At 36.4% G+C, this 26044-nt stretch overlaps 1 protein-coding gene and 1 long non-coding RNA gene across 16 annotated transcripts in view; one reads left to right on the top strand and one right to left on the bottom strand.

The window, feature by feature from the left end:
- Nucleotides 1-2695, bottom strand: part of LOC139361157 (uncharacterized) — a 17038-nt gene extending 14343 nt beyond the window's left edge. The window contains exon 1 of the long non-coding RNA XR_011618698.1: nucleotides 2561-2695. This is a non-coding gene — a long non-coding RNA (uncharacterized lncRNA). The remainder of the gene's footprint in view (nucleotides 1-2560) is intronic.
- Nucleotides 1-26044, top strand: part of LOC105485558 (roundabout guidance receptor 2) — a 1382758-nt gene that overhangs the window by 8303 nt on the left and 1348411 nt on the right. For all 15 annotated transcript variants that reach the window (XM_071089525.1, XM_071089527.1, XM_071089519.1 and 12 more), the window contains one exon: nucleotides 1-5302. This exon is cut by the window's left edge. In XM_071089525.1, the coding sequence (XP_070945626.1) occupies nucleotides 5173-5302 (130 nt within the window). In that variant the 5' untranslated portion in view covers nucleotides 1-5172. The remainder of the gene's footprint in view (nucleotides 5303-26044) is intronic.

Here is a 26044-nt window from a genome sequence, read left to right as displayed (position 1 = left end):
TTTTTGAGGTTAAAATTGATCCTGACTGAGAGCCTACTAGGTACCTGGTGACCAAACTCACAGAATTTTCAGAAAATGGATTGGCTCAGTCTTCAACCTCATCTAATGAAGTGAGTATAACCAGTGAGATTACAAACAACAACATAATGATATAAAATTTGATGTATTCTTTTTCGAAAGCTTGGTGACAAATTTTGTTTGTAAACTCATTAGGGAAGGTTTTATCTCATATACATTCAATCATTAAAAGCCTAGTGACATAACTCACATTATGCCATTATTACCTAGTATCAGAGATTAGTAAAAATTTTATCTTTATTAGGAAAAGAAATAAAAGGCAAGATGGTATTTATTGTGCATAAATAGTAAAATGTCAGGGGGTATAATTAGAATAGAGTAAATCATGGTATTAGGATAAAAATGAATATATATTATTATGGAGATTCCTAAATCTTGCTTAATGGTGTCAAAGTTGAAGCAAGTGCTAGCAGGACAGACAAAATCAAACTTCAAATGACATATTTAAAGAAGAGAGCTTAAACACTGGAATAATATCCCATTATTCTTTGTATTTAATTTGTAACTCAATTCTTAAGGATATAAGCATTTTGATAACAGGGACTTTGTCTGATTATTCTTAAAATACCTAGCATTATTCCTGGCTTACCATATAGGTTTTAAATGTTTATTCAAGTGAAGGAATATAGACAATAAACTTTAAAGTTTATTTCAAATTAGTCTCCATTTATTCCCGCTGCTTTCGGTTCGGTTTCCAAAGTTTTCTTGCTTGGACTACTGTACATTTAAGCGGTTTTTCCTGCTTCTAATTTCACTCCCCATCATAATGCAGTCAAATATTTTTTTAAACTCATTTCAGATCATGTAATTTCCCTAATTTAAACCCTTGTTGACCCCCTACCATTGAGGATAAAGCCTAAGACTTTGGTGGTTAATGCACTTCAACATTTTAATCTAGCCCCTGCCTACCGCTGCTACCTAATCTCTGGCTACCCATCTATAGGTTCCACACCCAGCCACACTGCTTTCCTTGCAGTTACTGGAAGGGGACAGGGTTCCTTTCATTCCTGTCTGTAACCATGCTCATGCTATTTCCTCAGCCTGGATTATCCTCTGCCTCTTGCCTGACTTGACCTAGTCTTAAAATATATTCTCATTATTTGATACTTAGTGAAAAAGCCACCTTCTCTGCCCTGAATGTCCTAGCTGAAACAGCTCTTTCCCTTCTCTCTCACTGAACTTCACTTTTATACCTCCTTTATAGTACTCCTTCTCTGCAGTCTTCCTAACCATTCTTTATGGCCTGCATTAAAGCATTTATTATGTTGTATTGTAACTGTCTGTAAGTCAGGTCTTGCTAGGGCCTTCTTTTTCTTCATGTTTTCCTTTGAGCACAAGTAGGTGGCGAGGAATTTTATTCTGGTTGCCTCTCTCGGTGGACCTTCTCTGATACCTTCCCATTTATAGACCTCCGTGCTGCTGCCAGTAAACTAAAGAAGATTCCAAGCCACAGCTACCCCAAAACCCCTCTATTGCTCTTACCTTTCAAGCTTTGCTTACACCCTTTCTAGTTTCCCAAGATCCATGCACCAGACTCAGTAAAAGAGAAGAATAACAAAAACTGGGGCCATGCAGGATTCAAACTCTAGCTCTGCTGGGTAGTCACCATGTGACTTTGGCTATGTACAGTAGGAATGATAAATGACTCATCTCACCAGTTCGTGAAAATGAAGAAAATATCGAAACATTTAAAACCTCACATATATTCAGCATGTTATCACTATTTGCTCTTCTTTTATATTAAGATGTTACTTATGAGCAAGGTAGCTCAGAAGGATTGAGGGTGCAGAGACAACAGTTTAGGAGCGGGCCTAACATGGGGATTCGCAAAGGCTTGGACCTGAGGGGTTTGAATTCAAAACAGCACTATGACCTTGGACATGGGACTTAAACGCTCTGTGCCTCAGTTTATACTGTGCTAAATGCAAGAAAGAATCATCCCAACTTTGGCCAGGTGTGGTGGCTCACGCCTGTAATCCCAGCACTTTGGGGGGCCAGGGTGAGCGGATCACAAGGTCAGAAGTTCGAGACCAGCATGGCCAATATGGTGAAGCCTCATCACTACTAAAAATACAAAAATTAGCTGGGCGTGGTGGCGGGCACCTGTAGTCCCAGCTACTTCAGAGGCCGAAGCAGAAGAATCACTTGACACCAGGAAGCGGAGCTTGCAATGAGCTGAGATCGCGTCACTGCACGCTAGCCCGGGCGACAGAGTGAGACTCTGTCTCAAAAAAAAAAGAAGAAAAGGAAAAAGAATTAGTCCTACTTCATTGTGTTTTAGTAAGGATTAAATGAGCTGATGGATGCAAAATGCTTAGAACTTGTAATAAGTTAGCTAATTTGTTATTAAGATTAACGTAGATGGGAAGGCATTTCTAAACTCATACTTCCACAGATATATGTCTCATTGGACTGCCTCTCCACTTAGTTTTTCACTTTTCCTTCAGAGTCTACCCTTATTTATTCCATTGGCTACCCTCACCTATTTCCATCTGAGGAGGCGTTCTCTTCTCTCTTCTGGTAATGCAGAACCTCAAACTTCTGCCAGACGAATTCTGGAAGACAGTGACTTCCCTCGTTGAGCAGCAGTGACTTGGTTCTTCCAATTCCATTTCAGTTTCCCCATCAGAGAGAGCTACGGCCTGGTGTCTACCAGGGATTACTGGAAAGGAAAGAAACCTTGGAAATCTAAACGTGAAATATTTTTGGAGTGAATCGAACCAGCTTTACCCTATATTCAGGAAAGAATGATTTTCCTGGTAACCTTGTTCTGACCAGACCTTTCAGAAAAATTCAACATTTCTGCCCACACCCTTTCATTATATTCAAACCTGTTTGACATTTTTTCTGTTCTACCAAAGGCCCAAGACATTTTTAAAACTGCTAATCATGAAATGTGTGCTTTTTCTTTGAAGAGGAATGGAGCCAGTGGAAAGCAAATGGCTTTAGTTCTAGAGTCCTCCTCAGAGGGTGGTGGTGAGGGAGCTGGTCAATTTATTCTACCGGTTTCTGTTTACCTGCATTTAAAGAGAGAGGAAATGGTCAGGCAAACAGGATAGTGACTGGAAAAAGAAAATCAAATTCTGAGTTAAATATCAGCTTCCCATTTTTAAGTATGCAAAGACATGGAATTTTAAATCCACTATTTATAAAATGGGCATACGTTTTTTCTTCCTCACAGAAGTTTTCAGATGAAAAGTTGAATACAGGGTGATTATTGTTTCTAAACTAAGGCACAATCTGAGAGTTTATTTTGTATGTTCCATTCATTTTTTTGACAAACATTGTTTCCTTTTTATAAAAGCAAATTGTAATAACTATATTTTCAAATTTATCACATGGCTTAACAAGGTAACTTTCTCTTCTAAAGGTACCTCTTCCAAGAGTATGATTTGAACGTGGTAATTTATTCCCTTTTGAAAATGATCACATCATAAAACTGGTGTTTCTATCCTAATATAGAAATTGATTACTTTAAAATACATAAGTGCATAATTCAGGTATTGTGGCTCACTGATTAAGGAAATAAGTGACCATATGTATAATACTAACATGTAGACAGATTTAAAATAGTAGCCAGAATGTTTTGATCATGCCAATTCACTTCAGGTGGTAAAGATTCTATTATTTTCATTAATTATTATTATTGAGACAGTGTCTTGCTCTGTCGCCCAGGCTGGAGTGCAGTGGCATGACCATGACTCACTGCAGCCTCCACCTCCCAGACTTAAGTGATCCTCTTGCCGCAGCCTCCTGAGTAGCTGGGACTACAGGCATGTACCACCATGCATGGATAATTTTTGGGGTTTTTTTGGTAGAGGTGGGGGTCTCACTATGTTGCCCAGTCTGGTATTAAACTCCTGGGTTCAAGCTATCCTCCCACCTTGACCTCCCAAAGTGCTGGGATTACAGATGTGAGCCACTGTGCCAGACAAAACCAAACTAGTTGATTTTCTATGTACACCTTCACCCACGTCATCTTCATCCAGGGGCAATGTGTTAATTATAACCACACCTTGTGACCAGTATTGTCTGCATAAATATAGTCGCAAAAGACAGGAAGGCTTGGGGAGCCTTTTGTATTTCCATGGTGATGTACACAAACAAATAAAAATGTGCTTTCTTGAATGTGTGATTAACACATTCAAGAAAGCCTTGGCGGTCTATGTTGGTCTTTCCAGAAGTTTGCTTGTGGCATTCATGGTGGGTTCATTGGGGTGACTCAGGAATGCCAAAGCAAAATGACTTCATTTAATACAGAAGAGAGCTGCAGCTACATATTGAGAACTTGCCCTTCCTGTTTTATTGCTGGGGAGAAAAATTTTATACTTACTGTTGTTCATCTAATAAATATTTCAGACCCATTTATGAATCATTAGTGCAGATGCAATCCCCTTTGAATGTCACGAGGTGAAGTAAAGAAAAAATAAAACACATTTTAAGTTCTGAATCTTTCTGTGCCACATTGCCCGAATCCTCGTCTATCCACACAATAGATTAACTACCCTCTGTGCATACTATATTTTGCTCAGCCCTTAATATTCTGAAGCTGAACTGAAGCAGTCGTTATCTGTGGCGGTTCCTGGGTGGTTTTCAAGCCCAGCACTACCCACCCAAGTGGCGGTGACACCGGCTTTCACTGAAGCCTTATTACTCTTAAAAGAGCAATTTGGTTGGTTGCACGGCTATTAGGATCACACAGGCAGCCTGAAAGCTGTCAGTACAACTGCTTCTCATCTTCTGCACATAATCCTGACATCTTTTCCCTTTTCTGCTGGACACAGACACTACTGTTTTTATCATTTTCAATCAAGCTCACCCAGAACGCTGAGGAATATATTCCCACTGAAAGCAAAGTGGAGAACAGAATTATTTTATAGCTTCTGGAGTAGAAGCAGGGCTGACTGCGTACTGAGGAGAAGGAGCCGGATCCGTGAGAAATGTAGCTTGGCTCAGGGCTACATCAGGAAGCTGCTACTTCAGCTGTTAAAGATGGCAAAACAACACCTACCTCAGGTTTTTCAATGATTAATGCTATTTTCATAACCAGGAGGGAAGAGGATGTGAGGAATTTTGTGAAATTAGCTTGTGGAAATGTTATCATCAGAGAAAGTGGAGAAAATTACTAGGCTTGAACTTCTCTTCCTTTTCATCCTGTTCTTCTCTGGACCAACTCTGAGCAAGCTGACCCGGACCCCCTGGAAAGGAAAACCTTGGAAGGGGGGTGAGTGATGAAAGTTTTGTGTTAAAGATCTAAATGGAGTTATCAAGGCCAGTTAATGCTAACTTAAGGACAGCTGAGGGTGAAGGAGCTGCTGCTGTTTGAAATCAGGTTTATTTCAGGAAAGGGGATCTGTGTTGCAGGTAGCTAGAAAGAAGAATTTTCTCTGTACTCGATATCAATATGTTTTTGCAATGTTTGGTTTCCTGGGCTTTCAAAGCATTACAATGATCATTTCCAGCAGGGAGACTATAAGAGCAGATGCATGCTGCTCTAGTGCAAGAATATATGTGTTCTCCTTCGGAAGCTGCAGTATTTTAAAAAGAAATGGGTTCTGAATATGTTAGATCCCTGAATTGTTGGCAGATTTTGTGAAATGATCAGAGGGATGTCTGAGAAAGGGCATGTTATGAAATGCAGTGCCACCAACACTAATTTTCTGGCTGACTCTATCAGTGTTGATGTGTTAATAAAGATAAATTGCATTAACTTTATTGGAAAAAAGTCTGCTGAATGAGAAAAAGCCTTTCCGTACTTTGAAGTGTTGTAATACATTTTCTTCTGCTGTTGAAAAATTATCATGAGATGGGAGAGAATTTTTGAGACTTTGAATCAACATTTCTGTAAAGTTCAGTTGGTTCTGCTTCCCCGAATGCCATTTGTTTATATAAACACAAGTTATCAAGGTATGTTTTCTGTGAATGCTGTAAGCCAGAATGGTGCTGCAGACATATCCCATGAGAGACTTTCTGGACACTGTTTGTATATTTGGAGAAAAATCTTGATGGGAGATATATCTGAGGATTTTGCTTTGCAGAAGCATTATTTTTACCTAATGTTTTTATCTTAGCTGTAAAAATGTTTTGTGGGTCTCCCCTACCATTTCTTTCCTGTCAGTGTTTATCATCTGAGGTTCAAGAGAAGCATGAACATTATGAACAAGAAGTTTTAAAAATGTACCACAGTATCTCAGCGGGATTTTCTAAATATCCAAGCCCCATCAGTTTGATCTTTCTGCTTCTCCTTTTGTGGCATTAAATATATTATAAATCTTCTGCCTACTGTACCTTTGAGGGAAAAGTTCCAACAGGCACTTAGCTTAGTTGATTGGTGCAGATCCACCCAGAGGAATGGTGCTGCAAATTATCTTCAGGCCTTGTAAATTATACCATCACATTACTATATTTCCTAATGTTATCAATGGATTCTTTTTCTTGCAAACCGCAAGCTGTTATTTATGTTAGCCTGCATGCTGGCCTTTAGTATCTTAGGATCTAGAGATGTATGGTGTTATTGATGTCAGGAGTGTTAACTTGTATTTCTTACATATGGTCAGTACCTATAGCATGTCAAAGTTTAATTTCCTATGTTGAACTTAAGCAGTAATCTTTGGAGCTGTAGTTACCCGTGAGAAAGATAGCTGCAAGATTTTAGCAAAGTTGTTAACCTATTCAGAAAGGTTTATTTAAAATGCTTGTGTGTGTTCCTAAGCATGTATTCATTCCACACAGCTTTGAATACAGATGCATTTGATTCCATTTGTAAATCAAGTCTGAAATGTTTCGTCTTTGAACATATGACCACTTTTTCCAGTGTACTCTAACTAGCTCAGCTAGAAATTTGCTAGCTCTGCTGTGTGATGAGGATATGACTGAGTTAAGTTCAGGAACAAGCAATCATAGCAACATATTTCATATTGTTAAAAGAATTCTGTGTGTTTTGGAAAGGCCAGTTAAGTTACTGAAAAACTTTAAACGTGTTGACCGTGCTTGAAAATTATTTCCTTTTTAGTGCCTCTGTTTGCTACTGTACGTGCATTGCATAAATGTTTTCCACAGATTCTGAGTTCCTGTAGTGTAGCCTCGCCTTGATATGCATATGTATATGTTGTAAATATTTATTTATTCATGAGCTTGGCTATTGATGGTGGTGTGCTATCTTTCAGTGGGTTGGAAAATTCTGTTCTTTTTTCTTGGCATGTTATGCAGTCTTTTAAAACACATTTTTACAATTTGTTCAACATTATTTCCCTTTTCACAAAGTAAGGGTCTTCATTTGTTATTTTGAAAGACACCTTGCAGAGGTGTTCTACATCCGAGGTGGGATGGGGGAGAATGAGTCATGTTACATTAAACACTGTGGCCAGAGGCCAAGCGTCAACATTGGAAAGACAACGTTTTAAAGGTTACTTTAACTACTCTTTTTTGGTTTGCTTCATATCAATACCAGCTCAAGTGTACCTGCTTACAAAACAATCTTTAAAACAGATACTCTATTTCTAAAAATTCTGGAAAAGATACCAATCGCAAACAACAAAGTTTTCTTCTGAATTGTTATTTTTTTGGTGCTCACATTGCCTATGTGCATTTGTCTTAATCTGACTGAACCTCCATACGGCAGCCTGCCCACACTGACGATTTCCATTTTTGTAGTATTAACAGAAACTACCATTGAGACAGAAACGGTTATCGGGGCAGACGTGGGGAGTGGCAGCATCCTAGACCAGTGTATACGTGTGGCCTGTGAGGAGTGACACGAGCAGCACATAGCCAGAGCACCAAACAGATGACAGGAAACTGACTTGTCAGAACATTTGGAAAAAATGCAGATTATTGTTGGCTATCAAGGGATTTTTAAGCTCATCAATGAACATGACTCCCAAATATAGGTTAGTAGGCCAGCAAGTTTTCCCTCGGGCATATGCTTTTCTATTTAATCACAATATATGAACACCTTAAGGGAAAGCATGTGTCCCATCTGATTAATTTAGAGCATGACATAAGTGATCATAAGAGTTTGCATTTATGATAAACTAACCAGAAATCTTAACTACATTGCTGACATTATCTTCATTAGAATTACAGAAGCTAATTATTTTATGTTCAATTACCCTCACCATGGAAAAGTCTAAAAGGTGTAAAACAGCTTCGTTCACATGAGCATAACTCTACAGAAAAGTTTGCAATGCAGATGGTCAATGTAAGTAACATAAAGGAAATTATATATAAATATATAATATACATATTTACATATAATATACATACGTATTATAGAGTTCACCCTTGAATTACACAGGTTTGAACCGTGTAGATTCACTCATATGTGAACTTTCTTCTGCCTCTGCCACCCCTGAGAGAGCAAGACCGACGTCTCCTCTTCTTCCTTAACCTACTTAATGTGAAGACATGAGGATGAAGATTTTATAATGCTCAACTTTCACTTAAGGAATAGCAGATGTATTTTCTCTTCCTTATGACTTTCTTAATGACATTTTCTTTTCCCTAGCTTACTTTATTGTAAAATACAGTATATAACATATATAACATACAAGACCTGTGTCAATCAACAGTTTCTGTTATTGGTAATGCTTCCAGTCAACAGTAGTTTATTAGTGGTTATGTTTTGGGGAAGTCAAAAGTTATATGCAGATTTTTGACTTGCACAGGGGTCAGTGTCTCTAACCCCTGTGTTATTCAATGGTCAATTGTATCTATTTCTGCTTTTGGAAATTATAATTTAGGCTAAATATTAATATTTGTAGCTACTATTAAAGATGCAAATGGGAGGTCAATAGGTATAAATAGCAAAATAGGTCTAGAAGATGTAAGTGGTTAAGGCTGGACTGAGAGGTGATCATCAAAATGTTGACCCCTTGGTTCAACACAAACATTGACTAGTCTGAGCAGCCACTGATCAAACTAAGAGGGGGAATTAGACCTGACTGTTGTCCATGTCCCACTCATTCCAGCACCTGAACTTGACTCCATTTAAGCCTCCTGGAAGAGTCTATTGAGTTCAATCATCTCAGTTATGACATGAGAGTTAAAAACTATTGACAATGAAGTATGAAATGATCAAAACTTTTAATAATTCAGAAAATTATTTCACACAACACCCATACTTGCTTTCTGTAATAAATTATAGCAGCCAGTTATCTAATATATATCTTTGCTAAGCCAAGAAAGCCTCTCTGGCAGTTACCTTCTCCCTCTTAAGGAAGGATTAAATTATCAGCACATTCTACAGTATTGCAACATTTTGATTCATGGTGCATTGAAGCACTGACCTAGGAATATTTAGAGTGGCAATTTTAGTTTTAATCTGTTATCTTCATGGTCCCATCTAATATATTGATAATTATATGGGAATTTGTTGGAGCTTGTAGAAGTTTTTTTTTACCTTAAAAGTTGAGAAAAAATTATTAAGCATTTGATGGTGTCTACTGCATATAATAAGCCCATTATTATATTTCTTCTGGTGTTTCCCCTAGTAACATGAACTAATAAAAAATTTACTGCCTCATACAACCCAGTGTCTCACATTCCTTGCTATTGGGTAAGAAATCAATATTTTTATTAATAAAATTTGAACACGATGATTTACTCTTTCATAAACAATGAAATAACTTAATATTGGGGGAACCAGCCCCCAATATTTCAATGTAGGTTCTTTCTAATTTCCCTAAGTGTCGGCCAGTCTGAGAAATAAAGAGAAAGAGTACAAAGAGAGGAATTTTACAGCTGGTCCTCTGGGAGTGACATCACATACCGGTAGGTCTGTGATGCCCTTGAGCTGCAAAACCAGCGAGTTTTTATTTGGGATTTTAAATGGGGAGGGGGTGTATGAATAGGGAGAAGATCACATGCTTCTGAGGTAACAGGACCAGAACAAAATCAGAAATTCCTGATAAGGGTCTGTGTTCAGTGGTGCACAGATTGTATCGACAAACATCTTAACAGAAAACAGGGTTCGAGAGCAGAGTACCGGTCTGACCTCAGATTTACCAGGGCTGGTGTTTCCCAATCCTAGTAAGCCTGAGGGTATTGCAGGAGACCACAGCGTATCTCAGTTCTTATCTCAACCACATAAGACAGACACTTCCACAGCGGCCATTTATAGACTCCCCCCCAGGAATGCAATTCTTTCCCAAGGGTCTTAATACTTAATATTCCTTGCTAGGAGAAGAATTTAGCAATATCTCTCCTACTTGCACGTCCATTTATAGGCTCTCTGCAAGAAGAAAAATATGTCTCTATTCTGCTGGACCCCACAGGCAGTCAGACCTTATGGTTGTCTTCCTTTGTTCCCTGAAAATCAATGTTATTCTGTTCTTTTTCAAGGTGCACTGATTTCATATTGTTCAAACACACATGTTTTACAACCAATTTGTACAATAGTGGTCCTGAGGTGCTGACATTCTCAGCTCACGAAGATAACAGGATTAAGAGATTAAAGTAAAGACAGGCATAAAAAATTATAAGAGTATTATTTGGGAACTGATAAATGTCCATGAAATCTTCACAATTGATGTTCAGAGATTGAAGACAGGCATAAGAAATTATAAAAGTATTAATTTTGGGAACTGATAAAGGTCCATATTAAAATGAAATCTTCACAATTTATGTTCCTCGGCTGCAGCACCAGCCAGTCCCTCTGTTTGGGGTCCCTGACTTCCTGCAATAACTTAAGACTTTCTGGTTTCAGGAAACATGCGTAGATCACTTTATGTTTTTCTTGAAATGACCTCAACTACTATACTAGTTCTAGCTTCCAGATAAAATGCTCCTAATCTGCATGCTTAAAATTATATTTCATCTTCTAAAGGATTATGACACTTTACATAGATAAGAAGACATTTGTCAGTTTTTATAGTGCTTAATTGTTATGTGTGTCTGTGTCTTGTTAACCACTTTGTAAGTAATTTCAAGAGAAATTTTGTCTTTGATTAATCTTTATTAACACGCAGTCTTGTACTTAACAGATGTGCAATAAATATTTGAGGAATGGACAAAGTATGTGGAAAAATAGACTGGTTATACAATATTCTGACTTTAAGTGTTAATTACACATTTCTTACTTTTAGCCAATGTGATGAATCTCACCTTTAATGCTGGGAAATCATTTTTATCACAAGGCTTTTACTATATCATTTAAATGTCAGTTTTAGTTGTAGAAAAATATGAAAGTATTTTATAGTAGTCAAGAAATTTGGAAAACTCTGTCAGACTCATGTAGGAAGTAGTGCAGTAGAAAAAAAGAAAGCAACACTGTTGTTCAAAAGTAATTTATAATGTGAGATTGGGAATCTGGAAACTGAACTGTATGAATATTCATGCAAAATGCAGAGTGTTCTTTGTACTGTGTATAATCATTACTTCTGAGTTTCATTTGTTTAAATAATTTAATCTCCATCTGTATGCAATAAATAGATTTAATACCTTATCTTTCTTACAACTGAAGAGTAAATTTCAAAACCGGTTCTGAAATGCATGTTTTTTCTATATGTTCAAAAGATTATTAGAATATTTTTTTAGATGTAGTAATTGAAGAACGTGCTTAGCAACTATACTAAGATCTGTTGTAAAACTTACTCATGTTGTTTCATGTTATTTGGAAAATAGCATTTAATAAATTCAGGAAAATTCCATATATATAAGATTTTGATAATGAAAAAAATGGTGCTTGAGAATAATAGATTTGTCTTAGTTACAGAAAGTATGTCCGGAATATTTTTTATCCATAGTCATTTTTGTTAAACTTCTATTCAAATTCACTTTTTAAACTTTTAATATCAAAATTTCATTTTAATTATTTGTCATTAATGTATGCTTTTTCCCTTGTGATTAAAATAACCTGAGATTTCATGTTATTTACCTAAAATATAATTTTTAATTTAATGACAAACAGGGAAAAAATTCTAAAGAGTTTTGATGTATTCTTCGTATTAGAAAAGTAGGTGTATTAAAGTAGGTATATTAAAAAAGCTCTTGGAATTTTACTTACAAATAGACTAAGCACTCTTATCAAAAGTGAGGAAAACTATTGTCTAGGTAGCAGACAGTTGCACCACCATGAAGAAAATGATGCTGGGAAGCATAAATTCTTTGTAATGTCAGACTATGCCTGGGAAAAGTGTGGTTTGAAAAACATATTAATTCATTACACCCTTATCAAGTATGTGTACAAATTCTTGTGTGTATATATCAGCCCCCACCCTCTCCTCCTGTTTCCAAATTACACACATGCATATACACATATTTGCAAACACATACACACATTTGTTTAAAAACTTTAAAGGGAAATAAAGATGCTTGGAGGGGTTATTTAATTTTAAAAACTGAGATAAATTGACAGTAATGAAATGCCTTGGATATATTAGTGTTGGGGTTCATGAATGCATAGTTAAGATTGTGTCAGCACTTCCATTGCAAGCTACATTTTCAAAGGGTTTACAACTTAGCTATAAAATTTTCGCTTCAGGGTGGATCATGGCTAACATTAGGTCTTAGTTCCAGAGCAATTTCATTTTTTTTAGTTTTCAGATTCAACCTTCAAAGTTAGTTGAATGTTAAAAAATGGGGAAAAAATAAAGTTTAGTTATTTTCACAGGCTTTGTTACTTGAATTAAAATTTCAAAAAAAGAAATTCAAAAAGTGATGAGAGTTGGTAGTAAGGTCTGTTTGCCCAAGTCAACTGAAGATTATGTGAATCAGATAATGCCCTTGATCAATCAAGACTGGGGACATTTTAGCTGTTAAGGATTTTAGTTTCATTAAGAAACCAAGGTCACCCAAACAAGAGATAATTCTTCTAAAAGGGAAAGAAAATAAACGTATTACATCTAAAGGCCATTACATTTTCAGAGACCAGGGAATTCATCAGGGCTTATGGCCCTGTGAAAAGTTATCTTTCAGCCATTCAGTCTCATCAGTCCTGAGGATCACCTTTGTCCAAAACTAGAATTTAACAAATGAAAACAAAGGATCACAATCCCAGACTTATAAAAATAAAATCAAAGTTCCAAAGTCTTTTATTGATGTCTTAAAAATGATATGCAGCTTCACTCACAAAAGGGATTTCTTGACTCACTCCACATTGGGTTTTTGAAATCCATTTATTAAGTAAGTGTTCAAAGCTTGTTCTGTTGAAGACGCTTGAAAAACTATTATATATACAGGGTTCTACCCTCTACAAACTTATAGTTTATATAGTTTATAATTCTTAAGCCTTTGCTTTTCTTTCTTGGGAAGGAATATTCCTTTCCCTTTAGCTGGTATTTTCAACTAAGGTAAGTGACTATGATGTTGAAAACAAAATTATACTAAACTTAAATGGCACTTGGTCCTATTTTGGGGGGAAGAAAGTATCCAAATAATATTCTGAGGATATTCTATGGTTGATTTCAAACCAAAATCTCAATTTAGGGTAATATTGACTAAGCTCCAGTATTGAATCTGTTCTTCAAATTACTTCTTAACTTCTGGATGATTCATGCTGATTTTCGTTTATTTATTTTGTTTTTCCCCTTTGTGCTTTTTTTTTTTAAATGAGAGAATGGCTTTCAAAGTACAAAGTTATTCCTATTCTTGTTTTTGTGATATCTGTAAGTATATTTAGCTATTGAATATAGGTTATAATTTAGCTTAATGTAGAAATTCAAGTAATCTATGTGGAAATTTTGGTGTGTGGCATGGTAATATAGTCAAGGAAATACTCTATATCCCAGGATTAGAGGGGGAAAACATCTGTATTTGATACACAGAGGGAAAGTTCTTGTGAACCCATTTCTTTTTAGGCAGGATATGGTTTATACCTAACAGATTCAGTTTGAAATCTAGTCCAATTTGCTGTTTAAAAAAAATCTACACATCAAATTAAGCCTGTCATATTTGCTTCAGATTTCATTTTGTAATGAAATTCTTTTATAGAATTAAGTAGTATATTATCCAATTCGCTATTATGCAAAAACAACAATAAAAACTTTATATACTTTAGCAATAATATTTATTTGAATGACAACTTTTTGAATTCCATTTCTGTACAAAATGGCAAATTAATGTGCCTATATTATATAGAGAAAATATTTTCCTGATATTATTTTTCAGAAAAATTAAAAATATCTGATGAGTTTGCTCAGTATTGTCAATTTACAGCTCTTCGTATTTTGCCGGGATTAGGTATAGAAATTCATTCCTTCTGTCAGTGTATGAAGAGTTCATCACATCAGCTATTAGGGCAGACCCTACATATGCTCCATAAAATCCCTTCATATCAATGTCAAAAACTCTGTCACGAAAAAAGTGGTTATCAAGCTGGGCAAAGTCCAACGTTATGTTCTGGAGACGGGCATTTTGTGAAATCTCTAATGTAATAGTTGGCAGCTAATAAAGAATTTATTTTAGGGCAATCAGAAATGTAACAGAAGTGCCTTCTACAATCCATAGAGGCCTAAGAATTGCTCCTGGCTAACAAGTACAGATTTCATTTATCTAACATAATGTCCCATTCCTATTTAGGGATTTCATGGACCAGTGTGGAGAAACATACAGGGATTTAGGGTTGAGGCTGTTGATTGCCAAATGTAATGAGTAGGACTTAATGCGCCGTTAGACGAAGATCTTTACTGATTGCGTATTTCCATTGGAGGCTCCTAAAGATGTTATGAAGGTAATTTGTACACTCAACATGGAACAACATAGATATACTGTACTATTAAAAAAATATTTTTAGTCTATCTACTATAGCCATGGACTTATGTAGTCTAGTAGAAAATCTAAAAGATTTACATGCATTCATTCAATAAATATTTATTGAATGCTCCTAAGAGAAACATAAGTGGTCAGAGAAGACAAGAATAAAAATACATTTAGAAACATATATTGTACAGCATGACCTGTAAATTATTCATCTCCAGTTCCTAGGCTCTAAATAGGTAAATATACAAGGAAAATATATTTCAAACAATGATAACTGCAAATGAGCACAGGGAGGTACAGAGCTATACGCTAGGCCAGGCGCAGTGGCTCACGCCTGTAATCCCAGACTTTGGGAGGCCGAGGCAGGCGGATCACGAGGTCAAGAGATCGAGACCATCCTGGCCATCATGGTGAAACCCTGTATCTCCTAAAAATACAAAAATTAGCTGGGCATGGTGGCGTGCTGCTACTCAGGAGGCTGAGGCAGGAGAATCGCTTGAACCCAGGAGGCGGAGGTTGCAGTAAGCCGAGATCATGCCACTGCACTCCAGTCTAGCAACAGAGCAAGGCTCCATCTAAAAACAAAAAACAAAAAAGAAGCCATATGCTATATGTATCAACCCCATTGGTTTTATGAAAGTAACAACTTGACTAATGTTACATGGTAGTCCACATCCAACCAGTCAGGCATCCAACCCAGGTAAACTGTGCTACATTTAGGGGGCAGTCAAGTAACCCACCCTCATTCCAATGGACGGTATGTTGAGAATTAGTGGAAAATAACAACAGAGTCAGTTAGGTATAGCTGTAAGAAGCAGGAAGATGCAACTAGAATTTATAGAACTGAAAATAAAAGGCCATTGTAAGACGTGGCAGGACAAGTCAGATGACGACTGCAATGTTTAGGGAACAATTCTGTGTGCCAGTTACCTGGCTGACGAACTTTCCTACCCATCACACTGGAGTACTTCTCCCTCATTACATTTGCAAGATTTACTTTTTGATGTCTTAAAAACAAAGGCAATCACACAGAATCATGTGCTAGAATAAGGGCCCAAGTTGTAGGGATTGTCCTATTGTCTTAGCGTGAAAAGTTTCATCTATGATGTCACTGTTACTGAAAACTTTTCCTGAAACTATTTACTTGCCTTATATACAATATCTTGTGCAAATCATCTTCTGAAGTGGTTTATTTGAAATGATTTATACTTCTTCAGCATATATATACACAGACATTATATACTGTAAATTTAACTAAATTAGTATATAAATCTATCCTGTATACAAGTAGTTCATCTTTTATAATTGCTGCATTTCACTGAGTGTGTAAAAATTATATTGTTTGCTTCATTTATCAGTTACATGTTATCAGTTATCATTTTTACAGAAGTTTCATAGAGATAGAAATATGAAACTTGGAGCCTCAAATATATGTTCTAAAAAGAGTTCTTCATATCATAATTAAATTATTGGATGATCTTTAAGATTTACTGTTATAATTTTAAATGCCTTATGTATACATAAAAGTATGATTTTATTCATCTGTTTGAAGAATCCTAGGCAAGTGGATGGGCACACTATTTAAGTAATTTGAAAGTGATAGCATGTTTTCCCAAAGCACACATTTTAACTTATAATAATTAATTTTAAAAAGAAGAGAAAAAGTTACTGGAAGTCAGTTTTACTTGTAACTTTAATTCACTTTCAATTAGATTTGAACAGACTCTTAGGAACTAAATGAGCACAAAGTACACCAAGAAGATGCATTCTTATATATTGTATTAATAGTTTACATTTTTACAATTTTGATTACAACAACCTTCTCATATATATCTTGCAGATACATTTAAAGGCAATTAAAATAACTTTATGGGGTAGCAGCTCACGTTTGCTAAACTTACTTGAAATATCGCCAAGAAATAACAGAGACACTGAATTTCTGCTGCCATTTATTAGTTGTATACTCTGAGACTAGTTATCTGACTTCTGTGATTCTCACATTCTCACAGTGTTATTTCATGTGGCACAAATAAGGTCATATATGTAAATTAACTAGCAATGGTCTTTCAATAAATATTTTCTTCAGGAAAAACTATACTCAAATCTTTTACTTATTGTTAGTATTACACACACCCCCACACACACACACATACACACACACACACACACACACACACCCCTAAAAGCTAATTGCTGGGATTCAGGGAGCATTTCTTGTGTGCCAGCATTGTGTTAAATACTTTCCAAGTATAATCTTATCTAATCCTATGTCTCTATATTAAGCACTACTTTTCTCTTTCTTAAAACTCAAATAGCCAAATCTGGAATTTTTTTCTCCTCATTCGAATTCATCAATCTGTATTTTAGGCTCATTAAAGATGTAAAAATGTTAGATGCATACTATTATTTTTTATTTTTAGCCAAATAAAATGCAATCACTATTCATTACCTCAATAAATTAAGTACTAATATCACATCTGGTTTAAAATAAAGACAAATGAGTCTACGATTAAGAGGTATTTGGGGAATATTGATGGTGTAGAAAAAACAAACACTCTATTTTAAGAAATCCAACAAGATAGGCTTAGGTAGTATGGAGAGTGTCGTTTCCAGATCACATACATAAAATTGGAGTATTCACAAGGGCAAACTTGGAATTGAATGAGCCAGGTCCAAAACCAGATGGCAAGAAAAAGTTTCAAGCTGTTCCATTTGGAAATTGATTTTTAGATTTCCACGTGGCGCATTACATTATAAGTTCAAATTAATTTTAAACTTTTAATTTTTCATATGTATCTTCATGACTCCAGCACATGCTTCCCTGTCTGTCTTGCTGCCAGTCGATCTAAAATGGATAGCAAAGCGCTTTTCACTCTACATTAAATACACACAGAATAGCACTTAACAGTGAACATTTTGAACTCCTCTCAATAAAAGTTTTAAGAGATAAGAAGCTTTTTCTGTCTCAGGGTCACTAGTATTCTGAATAATACATAAACACTGAGAAATGGTAGAGGTTCTACTGAGGATCGTGACATATCTTCAATACAATGGTCTATCATTATCACAGCTGACAAGCCTCACACCACACTACAAGAAATGTTCAATAGTACTGTCTTTTCTTTCCTCTCCTTATCATAACACTATTTAAAGGAAGAAATTGTAGGATGAAATGGGGTTACTCATGGGAGTACTTTGACGTGTCAAAAGTAAAACACTGAAAAAGAAAAAAGGTCACTTTTCTAGCTTCAAAAACCTCAAGGGCTGAATGAAATGCTTTGAGACGTAATACATGGTGCTCTTCTTCAGCCGCGGCGGTGTGTTCTTTCCCAGCCACTGTGGTGGCTTGTGTACACCTTAAGTAAACAACAAAATTCACTGTTTAAAAAAAAAAGTACAGCTACTGATTTAGGGTAGTTTCTAAAGGTCACTGTAAATAAGTATGTTTGGAAAAGCTGATAAGACAGAAAACAGGACGGGGATTTTTTTCTCTCATTTAACAAGTTAGCAATTTCTTCAATCCGTTAAATTACCTGATAGCATGTTTGCTATGGGTTATTTTAACCAGAGAGCTTTAAGTAATCTGTGCTGTGTGTAGATTCAAAACATGTTTAAGATCCACGTGAGTCTAATTTTGAAAAGTACACGAAAACAGAAATCTTTGATTGAATGGGTAAAATAAAATTTTCTTGAAATCACGAGTCCTTTCTTCCTCAATAATTCTGGAATTAATTATCAAAAACTTCTTTGGAAAAAAAAAGGACTTTACTAAATGCAATTTTTCTGTTACTTGATATAATTTGAGAATGTGATTTTCTGATAAATGAAGTTGACTGTTAATAGTAATATTAAAAACAGATCAGTCTCTTTTGGGAGGCTGAGGCAGGTGGATCACGAGGTCAGGAAATCAAGACTATCCTGGCCAACACGGTGAAACCCTGTCTCTACTAAAAATACAAAAATTAGCCGGGCGTGGTGGCGGATCCTGTGGTCCCAGCTCCTCGGGAGGCTGAGGCAGGAGAACGGCAGGAACCCGGGGGGCGGAGCTTGCAGTGAGCCAAGATGGCGCCGCTCACTCCAGCCTGGGCCACAAAGCCAGACTCCGTCCCCCCACCCCCCAAAAAAAAAAAAAAAAAGATCAGTCTCAAATAAAAGCCTAACTTCAAATATTTTTGAATGCAACATTTTATTTAACACTACAATGTAAATGCTCTGCTATATTTCCATATTTTATAATATCACAGTGGCTGGGAGTCTTCATTATGAATGTCAACTTTTATGGTATCAAAGCAAAAAGAGTCAGTTAGCAGAAGTTCACAATTATTGTACAATAGATTAAACTAAGTTTATTGTAGGACGCATTTCTATATATGGAAATAAGCTAATAGAGCATAAACAAGTTGATAAAAGGAACTCTGATTATAGCATTATTCCTCAATACTTCCCTTAGTTTCATTTTATAAATAATTTAAAAATTACCTTCCCAATGTTTGGGAATGTCAGGTATCAGACCATACTTGTAAACATTCTTGTAAACATACTTGTAAAACATCAGGTATCAGACCATACTTGTAAACGGTTGGTTGTAGCTTGGATTATGAATATATTTGTTTGCATTTTAATCAGTTTATAAGCCAAAGCAGGTGAAGTTGCATAAATTTCTCCCTCGATTTTTTTATTAATGCTACTCGAGATACAGAGACAGTATAAAAAATAAGAATAAAAAGCCAAATTTAAAAAAACCCTGTTTTCATATTGTTAATAGTCGAGTATTCCCTGTGAAGTAATTTGACAGTAAAAACACCGGGAAGGGCATTGGGACTAAAACATACCTGTTCCTTGTACAAAAAGGAATGACATAAGCTTGAATTAACTATAATAACAAAAGTTAGGTGGATTGAAGTTATCATTGATCAGAGAATTATTCAAGATTCTGTTATTCTGAGCCTGACAGTATTGTAGAAAATACATTTCTCCCTTGAGAAATGAACCTTATATCTTTAAAAATGGTATCAGGAACACTAGTCAACTGAGAAAAAAACATGTTGAAAAGTACAAACACATTATTTTGATCATTAATTTTTGATGATGCTAAATATTTTATTCTGCATGTTTTGGAGACTTTTGGTCTTAGAAGATAGCTGTTTATCAGTTTGAGTAATTATCACAGCGTGTTGGCAGAGGTTAGACCCTAAGTAAGCTTAAGGCTTAATTTAGCTTTCACTTAAAAAATGGCACATGATCAATGTAGAAACACTGGAAATAAGAGAAAAATTTAAAGAGAATGAAAATTACTACAACCCCTCTTTGTAAGAATAGTCACTTTACTTCTACACTCTAAGAATGTTCACTTCAACCCTGTCCAGTAATTTTCTTGATGTTCGTGTGCATGTAGGTAGGCAGATAAATGGATGAGTGTGTATGTGCATATATATACACATACACATACTAGTAAATAGATATATCCGTACCATGTACATACTAGTAAATATACATATGTTGCATAATGCGTATATTACATACATATATGTATATTACATTGCATAATGCATATACTTAACGAAAAATGTATTCATATGCAGAATTATCTTACATACATGATTTTGTATCTTATTTTCTTTTACTCACCTTTAGATTATGTACAATGTTATGAATATCTTTGAGTAGAAATCTGATTATTCCTTTGGCAAAATTTCTAGAAGAATTGTTGTCTCAAAAGATATAATCATTTTAAGGCTTTTGATTCATAATGCCCAAGGAGCATTTCAGAAAAGAGCATCAATTTATACGCCAACCTGAATTGAGTTTAAATGACTAATGTGCTTTCAATTGTTTAGAAAAGTATCTATTTTCTCAATTTGATATAAAATACAGTATAAGCTGATTTAAATTTAAATGTATTTTATTAATAATATACCTAAATTGGTAATATACATGTATATTTGTTCATTAGCTATGCATGGCTTATATGTTATAAATTTCCTTTCAATTTAGTATTTGATATACATTTTTAAATAAATTTTTGTTATAATTTCAAATATGTGAAGAAATGCTTTCAAATTTGATAACGACAGAGTATTAAAAGCTAGCTAGAATGTTGGCCAGCAGTGTCACAGTTCAGTATCATAAAAAGTAAAAATTCATTAAAAAATTCTTGATTCTATTAACTAGTGTTTAATAAGAATCTTTCATATATTAGAAGCAGAAGATGATCATCAGACACTAATGTGATTAAATCTAGCCTGCATAAATATAAACACTTTAATTTTGAATGGCTTAAATATCATTGGCATCATTTCACATTTTAAAAATTCTTATTTACGCAGGCAACATGATGTGAACGTTAAGAAAAAGTAGGCAAATTCACATTTTGGCTCCATTCATATGATATGCAGATTTTGTGAAGAAGCAGTCTGGATGTCATGCTTTTTGAAATATTGGAGTAAAGAACATATAGACAATGGTGAATAGAATGTCAGACTTTAGAAGAATGCGAAAAAAAAAGTTAAGACTGGATAATGGGGAAGAAGATCACTTTCTTCAGAATCATGTGGAAATAGCAAAACGGGTAGTGTGAGGCATCAATGAGAAAGTGAAAGGTTGCCCCAGATGGTTAAATGTGTGTTCCAAAGGGGAAAAAAGAAGAAACTGGAAAGAAAAGAAAGAAACCTTCACTAAATTAATTGATGCTTTAAGAATTCCCAGATTTCAGATCAATATATAAAATAGTTCTTTAATGACTACAAATCATTCAAAAGTGATATATCTATCTTGGGACCATTAATATTTATTGTCACTAGAAGTTTGAGCAGAGCAGAATCTTCATTATGATGAGAGATTATATATTTGCGTCCAACTCTCAGATTTTATATATATTTAAAATGAAAATAGAGTACCGCTGAATATATCATTAACCAATCTGAAGATACTCCCAAAAGTATTAATTGTGGTAACTAGGTAATTTGATAACAATTCAACATTATGTACTAGGAAAGATTTTTCAAGCATTTCTTTTAAGAATTTATCTCAGAATTTGTCCATTAATTTCCTAGTATAACATATATCATTTTATGTTTATAAAGTACGTTTTTTTAATTTTTATTTATTTATTTTTTTGAGACGGAGTCTCGCTCTGTCGCCCAGGCCGGAGTGCCTTGGCCGGATCTCAGCTCACTGCAAGCTCCGCCTCCCGGGTTCCCGCCATTCTCCTGCCTCAGCCTCCCGAGTAGCTGGGACCACAGGCGCCGCCACCGCGCCCGGCTGATGCTGATTTTTTGTATTTTTAGTAAAGACGGGGTTTCACCGTGTTCGCCAGGATGGTCTCGATCTCCTGACCTCGTGATCCGCCGGCCTCGGCCTCCCAAAGTGCTGGGATTACAGGCTTGAGCCACCGCAACCGGCCTAAAATACGTTATTAGTTAGGAGGCCGAGGCGGGAGGATCACAAGGTCAGGAGATCGAGACCATCCTGGCTAACACGGTGAAACCCCGTCTTTACTAAAAATACAAAAAATCAGCATCAGCCGGGCGCGGTGGCGGCGCCTGTGGTCCCAGCTCCTCGGGAGGCTGAGGCAGGAGAATGGCGGGAACCCGGGGGGCGGAGCTTGCAGGGAGCCAAGATGGCGCCGCTCACTCCAGCCTGGGCCACAGAGGGACACTCAGGCCGGGTGCAGCGGCTCACGCCTGTAATCCCAGCACATGGGGAGCCCGAGGCAGGTGGATCACAGGGTCAAGAAATCTAGAGTATTCTGGCCAACATGATGAAACCCCGTCTCTACTGAAAATACAAAAATTACCTCGGCGTGGTGGCGGCGCCTGTGGTCCCAGCTCCTCGGGAGGCTGAGGCGGGAGAATGGCGGGAACCCGGGGGGCGGAGCTTGCAGGGAGCCAAGATGGCGCCGCTCACTCCAGCCTGGGCCACAGAGCGAGACTCCATCTAAGAAAAAAAAAAAGTGTTTGTGTGTGTGTCTGTGTGTGTGTGTGTATATGTATACATACATATATATATATATAAAAGAATATATAGTCAGAACTCCAGGGTCCCCAAAGCAGACAACAGCTCAACAGATCAGAGCAAGTCAGTGGACAAGCTGCATCCTCACCGCACAGGAAACAGCTCCTGGACGTGACGACCCCGTTTCACCTACCCTGAGTGCCCCACGGGGAGACACGACAAGGTCACAAGGTCAGGCGGTGCTGCTCATGCCACAGTGAAGGAGCTGGAACTCTTTTTTTTTTTTTGGAGATGGAGTTTCGCTCTGTTGTCCAGGCTGGAGTGCAGCGGCGTGATCTTAGTTCACTGCAACCTCCACCTCCCGGGTCAAGCAATTTTCATGCCTCAGCCTCCTGAGGAGCTGGGAGTACAGGTGTGGACCCCCACACCCGGCTAATTTTTGTAGTTTTAGTACAGACGGGGTTTCCCCGTGTTGGCTGGGCTGGTCTCCAACTCCTGACCTCAAGTCATCCGCCCGCCTGGGCCTCTCGAAGTGCTGGGATAACAGGCGTGAGCCACGGCATCCGTCCTCAGAATCTTGTACAGCAACCAGTATACTTACAATTCCCCTTCGCTGGGGAATAAGTGGTTGTAAGTTAGTTATCTTCACCTGTCCACTTGGCTGTCTGACCTGGTGCAGGAACAGTTCAGAGTCAGAGGATAATTCTGCTTTGCATTTTGGCACGCTCAGCAAGAATACGCAAGGACTCAGATCCATGTTGGACTGTTTTCTAAAAAATAATGGAAACTTTTAACACAAATTTTAAAGTAGTTTTCTTCAAGTTAAACATTTATTCCAAAGTCGGAGGAAAGACCCACATTGGAGCCATTCTTTCAGAATTCTCTTCAAAGGCCCTTTTATTTGCTTTTTCTGGGAGCAGTGATGCATTTCTTAAAGAAGCCTTGGTACTTAGTCTTCTTTGAACTTCAGAAGCATTTTCAAAGGTTAGGCAAGAGAAGCTGGTTTTCAGGAATTCAATTCATGATGCAAAATGTGTGATATATCTGAATACTGGAGTGCAAAACCATGGTACTTAAATTAAATATTTGTGTGAACATTTTACTGTATCTGTGTGGGTTTTCAAAGGCCATAATTGAAAGGTGATTATAAAATAACACATAAGTATTATACATGAGGCACCATGAGGTAGAAACCAAGTAAAGTAGGTTTTCTATATACTCAAGAACCTTGCAGTCTAAAAAAGAACATAAAGTAAAACAAAATTATGCAGATTAGCAGGAGAGACAGAGATACACCCAATTAATTGCAGGGATTAAACTAAACTCATAACTAATCAAAGTGGCAGAAGGATTAAATGGTATTCTTTAATTTCAGAAGCCTAGTCTACATTGTGATATTTTTGGAAATAAGTCTTTTTTGTACCACTAAATAGCATTTTTGATAGTGTAATTATCATGCCTGCATGAGTATTAGAGCTTTCAAATACACTATTTTTATTTTTGCTCGTCTTGCAGTGTTATATGAGAATGTCATAATACTTAGTTTTATAACAGAAACGTGAGTGGTAAGGAATTTTCCCCCCATTTGGCTTCAGCAGAAACTTGTTTTATATGGACATTTTAAAGTTTTAGAATCTAAATACAATCCTCATTCTTATAAAATTGGTTGAAAAATAAAAGATCATCATTAAGAGCAATTTGTACAAGAAACTAAGGTTTGAATTTCAATGGCCCATCCTCATATAAATTCTATTTTGGATTACTAGGTCTCATCGATTTGTTGTGATATTACATATAAATGAAAATACCAAATGTCTTTTGCTTTGTCAGTGAAAAAGTAGTTTGGGCTTAACAAATGGTCCAGTGATGTCTATTTGGAAGCTTCATGACATATTAAAGCAGTTGATGAGGTACAATTTGTTGTGGGGTCACATCTGATTGATGGTTTACTATCTACCACAGCCCCATCTGCTGTGGTATTCCCATAATAAATGTTCATCACTAGACAGTGCTAAATGTGCTCTATCTAAATCATTCGTTACTTATAACAAGTTTTAGTATATATATGAATCAAATGTTGTTTATAGTTGCCTTCCACAGGATTTATCATTTTGAAGCTTTTCTACCACTTCAAATGGAATAACTAAGATACAGATTTTTAGTAAGTGTTTTGAGCCCATGGCAGTAATGTACCAAGAATTCAGTAACAAAGTACATATTAAGCAAGTTTTCTAAGACTAAAGTTAGAATGGAGTTTTGTAACATTTTTCCTATTTCTAAATATAAACAGTTGTATATTTTTATAGTATGGGGTGTTAGCAAAATCATTAAAATAAAGAGCAATTTTAAGATATTTAGCATTTATAAATATCACATGAGGCACACCTTGCTTCCAGCAATTAGAAATAACTTACTTTTTATATATAACAATTGCAGTTTATACTCTGAAACTGCCTTTTAATTACAAGCTTCTTTTTTTACATGTAACCTGTGCTCACTCCCATTAAATTGAATCTTCATTCGTTTCATTTTCTTTCTCAGTGTCTTTCACTCTATTTGACTCTTATTTCCTTTATACCTCTAGGTTCCTCTGTTTGGTTTTAACTACATAATTTGACATTCTCAACCCATGGTCAATGTTCAGTGATATCCAGGCATCTTTGCAGCCTACATCACAGCTCCTTCTGAAATCCCAAATTTAGGGAAACATTAATGTCTGTTATTGTTGTTCTATTTTAAGTAATATTTGAATTTTTTTTTTTTTTTTTTGACATAATCTTGCTCTATCACCCAGGCCTGGAGTACACGATATCGCTCACTGCAACTTCCACCACCCAGGTTCAAGAAATTCTCCTCTCTCAGCCTCCCGAGGAGCTGGGACTATAGGTGCTCACCACCACGCCCGCCTAGCTTTTGTATTTTTAGTAGAGACGGGGTTTCACTATATCGGTCAGGCTGGTCTCGAATTCCTGACCTCAGGTGATCCACCCAGTTCGGCCTCCCAAAGTGCTGGGATTACAGGTGTGAGCAGGTGTGCCTGGCCTAATATTTGGATTATTTAAACTAATAGAAGATTTGTTGTCATGTATGTATTACCTGAACCAGGAAAACATTTGAGATTATATTAACAACTACAAAAATAAAAAATAGGAAACATAGATTTTATATTTTGAATACATTTCCATTGTGAATGGCAAGGCTAGAAGTCATTTTTGTGTTTCCACGATTGGAGAAATTTTGAGACAAATGTTTCCTTTGTCCTGTATCAAAAGTTACGGGAAGAGGGGTTATGGTTTCAGTTAGAAAAAGAGCCTGT

Source organism: Macaca nemestrina, chromosome 2, assembly GCF_043159975.1.
Source record: "Macaca nemestrina isolate mMacNem1 chromosome 2, mMacNem.hap1, whole genome shotgun sequence".
Classification (NCBI taxonomy): domain Eukaryota; kingdom Metazoa; phylum Chordata; class Mammalia; order Primates; family Cercopithecidae; genus Macaca; species Macaca nemestrina.
Note: the sequence above shows the minus strand (reverse complement) of the source record. Positions and strands in the feature narration are given on the sequence as shown.